General features: G+C 44.5%; 1 protein-coding gene across 1 annotated transcript; it reads left to right on the top strand.

The window, feature by feature from the left end:
- The first annotated feature begins 837 nt into the window (after positions 1–837).
- On the top strand, positions 838–5,597 carry LOC125070090 (microsomal triacylglycerol transfer protein). The gene is made up of 11 exons (XM_047679792.1): positions 838–1,205; positions 1,512–1,709; positions 1,787–1,885; positions 1,955–2,242; positions 3,304–3,485; positions 3,567–3,714; positions 3,792–3,956; positions 4,059–4,488; positions 4,568–4,722; positions 4,801–4,956; positions 5,034–5,597. The coding sequence occupies exons 1-11, from the start codon at positions 957–959 to the stop codon at positions 5,595–5,597; spliced, it is 2,634 nt and encodes an 877-aa protein (XP_047535748.1). The 5' UTR covers positions 838–956.
- The last annotated feature ends 3,727 nt before the right edge of the window (positions 5,598–9,324 follow it).

Genomic DNA, 9,324 nt, shown 5'->3' with positions numbered 1-9,324 from the left:
TTGTAAGAGCTACCTACTAATTCATCTTAAAGTTAGCTTCGAGATATAAATATTGTATGACTAAATTTACCAACTGATGCAAGCTTACATAAATATCATAATAACCGGCGTACCTTATCTCAACGTACTGGGTAAAGGTTAAAAAGAATTCACAACAATGTAATATATGTATAAATATAAAAAATCAGGAGCCAGTACATTTTAATCGTTCTTCGTAATAATTATTGTAATATGGAAAGCTTAATTTTTTAGATTTTTTTAAAATGCTTACAAAACTAATTATTTAGCTGATTATTTTTATGAAATAAGAAAATAAGTAGATGGACGGCCAAATAGACAAACTAATGGTAATTGGTACCACTTTGACACCGTCATATCCAGACGTTTTTGCTCTACCACCAAGTGAATGCAAGTTTCTTATTATGATTGATTAATTATAAAAAAAAAACATATTCTGTAAGACAAATCTGGTATTTTTTAAAACAAACGCTAACTGAACTTTAATAACTAGTAGTGGGTAATAATATCTCTGCTAAAATATTGTATAAGAGTTAGAGATATTTAAAGTAGCCTTTTGCAATAATTTCTTGAGAATTTAATGCGCACAAAAGCGAGAAGAGTACTTATTGTTAGTATAAAAAAACATTTAACTAAGTATTGTTCTAAAGTGATATATCAAGTCAAGCATATAATCAAATATTCTAGTTTCGATCATGAGAATATAATAAACAAAACCCAACTTCTTAAAGCTATAAAATAATATTGACATTCTATGGCAACACTGAATTGGGAATGACAGCAACAACTTCTGTTTAAATATTTAGTATGTCATAAATAGGGAGAGTGTGTGGGTGTTGAAGTTGACAGAAATTAACTTTATCAACTTTTGTTAAACTTTTATAAAATTAATGGCGCCAGTATTTATTTTAAAAAATTAGAAGTTTTTATACACCAAAATGAAATGGCATATAATACGTTTAGTTTGTATCTATTTAGTGAATTTTGGAGTTTCTTCGTCAGTGAACCGGGCAGACTATGGCGAAATAAGGTTGTTCCAGACGCCGGTATCCTATAACGTCGATATGACGGTGCTCCTGAACGATGTTTCCCGAAGGGACAAAGAGATCAGCTACAAAGTGAAGACCGATCTTAACGTGTACCCTGTATGGAACGATTCTGAATTCGAATTCTTACTAAAGTTTGAGGTCGGTATCATAGTATAAAATGTGATTTCTTTTAATTCATATTAAATATTCTAGAAAACTTTGGTATAAATATTCCAAATTAAATGTATATAATATTTATAGTGCTATTAAAAGTGATATATTTTCAAATTCAAATATGAATTAGTTAAATTGGAATAAGTATTGTTAAAAATCCTACAAATTAACTTTATGAAAATGCTAGTATTCTATTTTATATTAAACTGGAACTGAGTGCTTACAAAATTTTATTAAATTTTGTATAGGACTTCACTGTTTGGAATTGTAAATTAATGTACTTTATTTTAGCTAGTGTCGCCTCAGTTGCTGTCAAGAGGTAAACATATCAGCGCTGAGTACATGGCCATGAAGTCAGTCTGGGATACATACTCCCATTCCTCTTTTTACGCTCACTGGAAGGACGGACTCATCCAAACCGCCTATTTGGATCCAAATGAATTAATAGATATTCAGAATTTCAAAAGATCGCTACTGAGTTTATTCCAGGTATAAAACTGATTCAATTCAGACCCATAATCAATCCAAAATAGAATGAGTAAGGAGCACCGCATCACAATTTTCAGATACAAGCTTTCGATGGAGAGCGGCAGGAGACAGATATATCAGGAACTTGCGACATACTATACGAGACCCTCTCCATGAATGTCATCAGAAAGATTAAGGTACGACGGGATCATCGTAAATGTCAATACATGAGTCTAGAGTATGCTAATGGGGTCTCAAATCTACAGCGGCGATGCGGCGCGCCCGAGTGGTCGCCCGACGGCCTCGACTCGGTGCAGTCGCGGCGCCTCACGCGCTTCACGCTGAGCGACGCGCTGGATGCGCTGGACGAGCTGCACGCCGAGGAGCTGCACGAGATGGACGCGCTCAAAGCGCGCGTGTGGCTGCGCGCGCGCCGAGCGCTGCCCGCGCCCGCCGCCGCCGCGCGCGCCGCCTCGCTCGCCGCCGCGCTGGGCGCGCTGCCCGCCGCGCTGGCGCCCGCCGCGCTCGCCGCGCCGCCGCCGGCCGCCTCGGGGGTGAGTCCTCGTGTACTCCTTCGACACGTCCCACTGAGTTCCATGTTAGCGAAGAAAGCTAATCTCGGAGACTCGTCACGCTCCGCCGCGCGAGCGAGCCGGCGGCGGCTGACACGCGAGGCCGGACGTCGACACTTGTACCTACGCTGTGTCGTTATCTCGAGTCGCGACTCACTCCGGACGACACGCGGACGCCGACTTATCGCCGATGCCGATTACTGAGTTCTCTTCCAAATATGATATGTTTATTGTAGCCGTCGGTGACTCGGTGCGAGTCGCACGCGACCCGAGGGCACTGATAATGCTTTTAACGCATGCTCGTGACGTCGCGCATTACATATGATTGTTTAAACTTCGTTATAAATTGACATCGAACAAAAATCATATCCCTAATTTAAATATTACAGAATATATCGATAAAAAAACTATCAGTAATTATATGTTTTAATAAATTACGTGATATATATCAAGTAGGTCAAGCAGAATAAATAATATATAACAAATAGTTATTTATTAAGTTAAGGCGCGCGTTTATGCTGTATGTTATTTATTTTATAGATATAAAGAAAGAAAGGTGAGATTACCTTTGAGAGAATTTACTGAGCGACACAAATACTATTGCTAGTGTTGGAAAACATGAGTTTTTAGTATGACTGAAATTATATTCGTAAATTTCATTTGATGACGAATAATTAAAATAAATAAAAAACTTTTGAGCTATTCGAGTAGGTTTTTACAAGCACTTCTGGATAGCCATTTACATTTCAACCGTGTGATAAACTTATAAATAGAAAACTGTATGACATTGGCATGACAAATAGTCATTATTATCATGATTTATTTTGGTAACAGAATGAGTTAAACATGAAAAGAAATGGATTGTTTTTAAACGAAATATGTTTATTTCTAACTTTTCACTTCCTTTGATATCATATACACCGTAAATAAAATCAATATAAATACAAGTGTAGTTATAAAAAACAAAATTATCATTTGTTTTATTTTCGGTTATATGCGTCATTCATGAAAGTAATTTAACGAACCATTTCGCTCCCGCTCAGGGCGCGGACGACGACGTGGCGCAGGCGCTGCAGGCGGCGCGGGAGGCGCGGGGCGCGGGCGCGGGCGCGAGCGGGGACGCGCGCGGCGCGCGGGCGGCGCTGCGGCTGCTGCGGGCGCTGCGCCGCGCGCCCCCCGCGCCCCTCGCGGCGCTGCTGCACGACCACGCCGAGCCCGACCTGCTGTGCGTATCCGCCGGGGCTGGGCGCCCCGGTCCGGGGTAGACCGGGTGTTTTCAGTTGAGAGAGCGTCCGTGTCGTTACAGGGAGACGCTCTGCGAGGCGCTCGGGCTCGTGGGCTCGGCGGCCACGCACTCGGCCGTCGCGCCCTTCCTGCGGCTGCGCTCGCCCGACGTGACGCCCCACCTCGCGCGCCGCTACCTCGCCGCGCTCGCACTCGCGCCGCACCCGCAGGTGTCCGTCTCCTCCGGTGACTTCGCTCGGCTGAAATTTTATGCCATTCCCTCCGATTGACCGATCGAATCTCGCAGGAGTCCGTGATAGAGGACGTCCTCCGGGCGGCCGAGGAGGTGAACGAGGCGAGCATAGTCGAGAGCGCGCTGCTGGCGGCCGCCGCCGCCGCCTCGCGCCTGCCGTCCGAGCCCATCGCCAGCGTCGTGCGCGACTCGCTCGCCAGGAGCCTCGCCAAGTGCAAGGTCACCGATTTCGTCGGGCGTCGATTCGATCGAATCGTCGATTTCGTCACCGAAACCTCCGCCTCCGACCTCGACGCCGCTCACGATTCCGTTCGCTTCCAGGACGACGAGTGTCGTCGGGTGAGGATACATGCGCTCGGCAACCTGCGACGCGACGACACGGTGGAGTCCCTGCTGGAGCACGCGGAGCGCGGCGCCGGGCCCGCGGCGCTCGCGGCGCTGGACGCGCTGGAGGGCGTGGCCGCGGCGCTGGCGACGCCGGAGCGGGTGCTGCGCCTGGAGCGCCTGGCGCTGGACGGGCGCGCGCTGGAGGTGCGCGCGGCGGCCCTCGACCTGCTGCTGCGCTGCAGCGCCGTCGCGCCCTTCAGCTTGCCGCGCACGCTGCTGGCGCTGCACGAGCGCGGCCCCCCCGAGCTGCTGCGCCTCGCCTGGCAGCGTCTGCGCGCTCTCGCCGTCGACCACGAGCACGTTCGCAAGTTGCTCCGTATGCTGCCGCTTCGGCTGCGAGGATGGGACGCGCAAGCTCTGGCCGGTCGGTTTTGCTTCAATTTTCGACTGAATCGAGCGAGTCATCTCTTGTATTATTTAATAATAATGTTTTTACCGCTTAGGAACGTCGTCGGTGCTCGTGCGCGAGGCCGGCGCGGGCGGCGGCTGGCGGGCGCTGCTGGAGTCGGTGCAGGTGGCGCGCGGCGGGCTGCTGCGGCGCGGGCGCGTGCGCCTGCTGGCGCTGTCGCCCGCCAACGTCACGGACGATACCCTGAGCGTCAGTTTCGCCCATCGGTCGCACGAATATCGTTCGATCCTGGAATTACCTAAATAGAACGAGAGATGAATGCTCCAGGTCGAGATCTGGACCCGAGGACTGGAAGCGTTCGCCGGAGATACGACGAAGGAAACTTCGAGTGAGGAGGAGGGCGAGTCGGAGTCGACGAGTGGCGGTCTCGCTCTGGGCGTCGGAGGCCTCCGTGCGCATACATTCACACTGTTCTCCGGGCAGGTCGGTCCCACCGCGCGCACGGCACCCTCTCCGCACCGACTGGACCGCTCCTCACTCACTGGAGAGCTCCCTTTCAGGCGGAGCTGCTGGGGCACGTGTGGGCGGGCACCGGCAGCGAACCGACGCCCGTGCTGCGCGCCCTGCGGCCGGTGGGCGGCGCGGAGGTGGCGCTCCCGCTGCTCGGCGGGGCGCCGCTGACGTACAGACACGAGGCGCTGGTGTCGCTGGCTCTGGACGCGCAGGCGCAGGTGTCGCTGTGGTCGCGCAGTGCGCGCTCGCAGCTGGAGCTGCGCGGGGCGGTGGTGGCGGAGGGCGAGGCGCGCGTGGACACGGCGTGGGGCTCGCTGACGGCCGAGGCGGCGGACGAGGCGGAGCCGAGGCTGAGCATCTCCGCCGATCTCGACTTCTACGACGGCGTCGAGCTGTGCGTGCGCGTGGACGTGGCGGAATACGAGCGCAGCGCGGCGGTGGCGCTGCGCTCGGCGCTGGGCGCGCGGGGCGCGGGCGGCGCGGGGGGCGCGAGGGGCGCGCGGAGCGTGCGGCGCGCGGCGCGGCGGCGCTGGCCGGCGGCGGGCCGCACGCTGGCGCTGGGCGCGCCCAACGACGCCAGCTGCCGCGCGCTGGGCGCCGCGCCCGAGTAGGCGGCGCCGCGCGCTCGGCCGACGGACGTTGAGAGCTGTTACTTTGGATGCGTTGTCGATGTCGATCGATGATCTAAGATTAGCGTTGTACTCGAATAACGACGTTTGTAATATTTATGTAAAAAATTGCAGTAATTTTAAAGATTATGTTGTAAGAGGGCAAATTAAATAAATATTGTTATTTACTTTTCTTTTTTTATAAAACCTAAACAAAAAAAATACTAAAAAACAGACGAGCTTTTTCGGAATACATTTGGCGGAACTTTAATTTTGGTAACCAAATTCCTTCGATCTAAACTTTGACTCGTTTCTGCCACGCTATATGTTAATGTTAAAGGAACCGCATCATTATTGAAACTAAAGTGGAATCAATTTATTATTCAAAATCATTTGCAACTTCACCATGTAATTCCAAATAATTTTGAAAACATGTCGGAATATAAATTTCGTTGTCAAAATATATAAAATCAAAAATTCATAATCAGAACACCGTTCGTCTGAAATTCGCCGGCTAACCACTTTTACCGTAAATCGTTCCTTCTTTGATTCAGACATAATTTTTGAAAACAGAAAGCTTAGGCTCATTTTTTCGGGATCAGGATAAATTATTGCCAGACTCATTTGAATTTGAGATTAACCTATCTCACTTCTTCATCCAGAAATTCCAAGATTTGCAACTTAGGTACTAACTATAGATCAGGTCTGTTTTTTTTGTTGGTCGGACGCAATCATAATTAAAATAATGTTTTTTTTCTTTTTACCGTTTTCTGATAAAATCTATATCTCACGTTACATTTTCTAACGTCCATTGCATAAGAATCTTCGGCATTCGGAAAGTATCTTCTTACTGGGATAACGTATTTATAAATAAATTATGATAATAATCGAGATCTTCGAAATATTCAGCTTCGCGTTAGCTTTCTATCAAATATATTTCAAAAATAAATATAAAAAGTCTGAAAAATTATTAAAGAAGAAGAATTAAAAAGAGAATTACAAACAGAAAATGAAAATTGTCAATAGGTATTGAATCAAAGTTCAGGCGATTAAAATGCACACACCATACATCCAGCTCCGTTAATAGGAGAAGTAGACCGTATTAAAATTATATGAGCGTTAGAGTTCTATAAACAAAAAAAAAAAAACCACATACGGAAATTTTATTCCTATAACAAACATCCTCAAAGAAATTAATAAAACAAATATTAAATGTCTAAAATATTTTGTGTCATTTATGTCAATTAGTTTCATTTCTCATAAAATTGTATAGATGGACTTGCTAGTCTTTTAAATCGAGCTGATTTTTCGTACAAATGATTCAGATATGAATATTGTATGCGAGTTAATAAAGTATCATATATATATACATCTAGTAGTGTGATCAGTATAATAGTTCAGTGTTGACATTCTGGTGCCGAAACCCGGGAGATATTCAGGATTGAGGAGGAAGATATATTAGAACATCGTGTATTGAGTGGAAAACTGAACCTATGTTAAAATAAAAGTGCGATAACAGACTAAGAATAATCTGTGAGATTGTGGGACTTAGAAAAAATAATAATTGTGTAATTCCGAAAGACTTAAAAATAAATTGAGTTCAACTGAGACTTCAAATATTCGCGATATATATACGGATTTAAAAAAATGTGTTATTCTTATTAATTAAAAGACTGAATTATATATGTAATTTCAAGATTTCAAAATATGAGTTCGTTGACATTGACAGTTTAGTAAATAGAACTATAAAATGGAGTCTACGATTTTAAAATAAGAAGATCAATTAGAAAATTTATAGAAAGTTTTTCGAAATTATAAAAAATCACCAAGGAAAAGAATTACACGGCCATATACAGGTTGACCTAAAGATGGGTGCAAAGCTTTAAGGAGAAGCTAGTATAGGCAATTCAAAACTATTTAGGCCAAGGTTGTCACAGACAAAGTCTGCCTATTTTTTTTCTAGCAAGATTTGAAGATTTTTGCACTTTTTTTTAAAATAGCTAGCTTAATATAAAAAAAGTAGTCAAAGTTTGATTTTATTTTACTAAATTAATGTTCAACCAATCTTCGGAAAGCAATTATCAAGCATGTACGTCATAAGAAAACAAAATACAGTCATTTTAAGTGCGTGAAATCTATCAAACAAAATTCTATTGAGTTGATTTCACATTAATTAATAAAAAAAGGAGATAATATTTTTTGGTTCAATACTTACCTGTTAAAAGAGTGGCTAGAGTTTCGACGTGATTTGGTTAACGTACAACGCATAATGATTCCAAGATGGTTGCGAGTAAAACGTGACTTTTACGTTGGACTTCACGCATCTGCAGATGCTTCGCAAGCTGCCTATGCTGCTGCAGTTTACATGAAAAGTAGAGATGAAATTGGGAATGTTAGAGTTCATCTAATCACGGCAAGAACTAGAGTTGCCCCGGTGGAGAAAGAAATAGCTATCCCACGTCTTGAACTATGTGCAGCTCTTTTTGGAGCAAGACATAACATAACATTCCAAAGGAACGATTACGAGCTTGGTCCGATTCCACCATAGTGTTAGCATGGATAACCGGCGAACCAAGTCGTTGGACGACGTTCGTCAGCAATAGAGTGTCAGAATTATTGACGATTCTAAATAGAGACCAATGGAATCATGTCAACTCAAAGAAGAATCCTGCTGATTGTGCATCAAGAGGAATTCAAGCCGAAGACTTGAAGGATCTCAATTTATGGTGGTTTGGCCCATCATGGCTCAAAGAGATTAATGAGTACAAAACATATAAGCCCAGTGATTTTATAACTAACGAGGAACAAAGATCCATTAAGAATATGAGCGCAGTATTTCAAATAAAGGAAGAGGAATTCCTGTGGACGAAATTTTCGAATTTGCAGAGACTATTGCGAGTTTTATCTTATTTTTGAAGAGTTCTGCTATGGAAAATACCAAATAAGATGAGACTTCTATCAGAAAACATTACGCCAGAAGAAAGGAACACAGTTTTACGAATTTGTATAAAAGACACCCAAAATTTTCATTTTAAGAATGATATTAATATGTTTGTCTATTACTTAGACACTGGAGTCCGATACCGAACTCAATAAAACAAAATTTGCTTCAAAAACTATTGTAATATATTCTTGTAATCTAGTACAGCTTGTATCGTTAGTTAATAAGATGGCTTATATGTAAGTGAAAAAAAAACAAAAGAAGTAAAACAACACACTTGCGATGACACATTCTTTTTTATAAAAAATGTTGTAAAAAAAGGTTGATTATATAGAAACTAATGCTATTTAAAATTAAATCAATGATCTGTATTATATATACATCTAAATTAGTAGTCGTAGGCGCGAACATCATCCCCGCCGTTAAAATCACCAGATTTTAACCCTCAGTTTTGACTTTCTGTTGCTGGTAGAGGGCTAAGTCGTGTAAAAGGTCTTCGAAAGGTCCCTCGAGTCGTTTGAACGTCCGCCACGCGACATACACCGTCAGCGCCAGGGAACAGCTTACTGATGCGCCCTACACGCCAACACAGTGGTGGCATATTTTCTTCTTGCAGTAGCACCAGGTCTCCACGCCTCAAAGGGATGTCAGGAACGTGCCACTTTGTTCTCTGTTGTAGCTCTGCCAAGTACTCGTGCTGCCATCTTCTCCAAAAATGTTGTCGAATTTGTTCGAGCCGTTGGTAACGTCGGAGACTAGAAGCCTTGCAGTCGACGAGATTCGGTGATG

Source organism: Vanessa atalanta, chromosome 16, assembly GCF_905147765.1.
Source record: "Vanessa atalanta chromosome 16, ilVanAtal1.2, whole genome shotgun sequence".
NCBI lineage: Eukaryota > Metazoa > Arthropoda > Insecta > Lepidoptera > Nymphalidae > Vanessa > Vanessa atalanta.
The sequence above is the reverse complement of the archived record's forward strand: the minus strand, read 5'-3'. Positions and strand labels throughout refer to the sequence as shown.

Bases quoted from the DNA above. Each gene is read 5' to 3' on its own strand.
- LOC125070090 (XM_047679792.1), top strand. From the start codon at position 957: ATGAAATGGCATATAATACGTTTAGTTTGTATCTATTTAGTGAATTTT. The intron at 1,886-1,954 runs GTACGACGGGAT...TCAAATCTACAG, and splicing joins ATGTCATCAGAAAGATTAAG to CGGCGATGCGGCGCGCCCGA. The intron at 4,489-4,567 runs GTCGGTTTTGCT...TTTACCGCTTAG, and splicing joins GGACGCGCAAGCTCTGGCCG to GAACGTCGTCGGTGCTCGTG.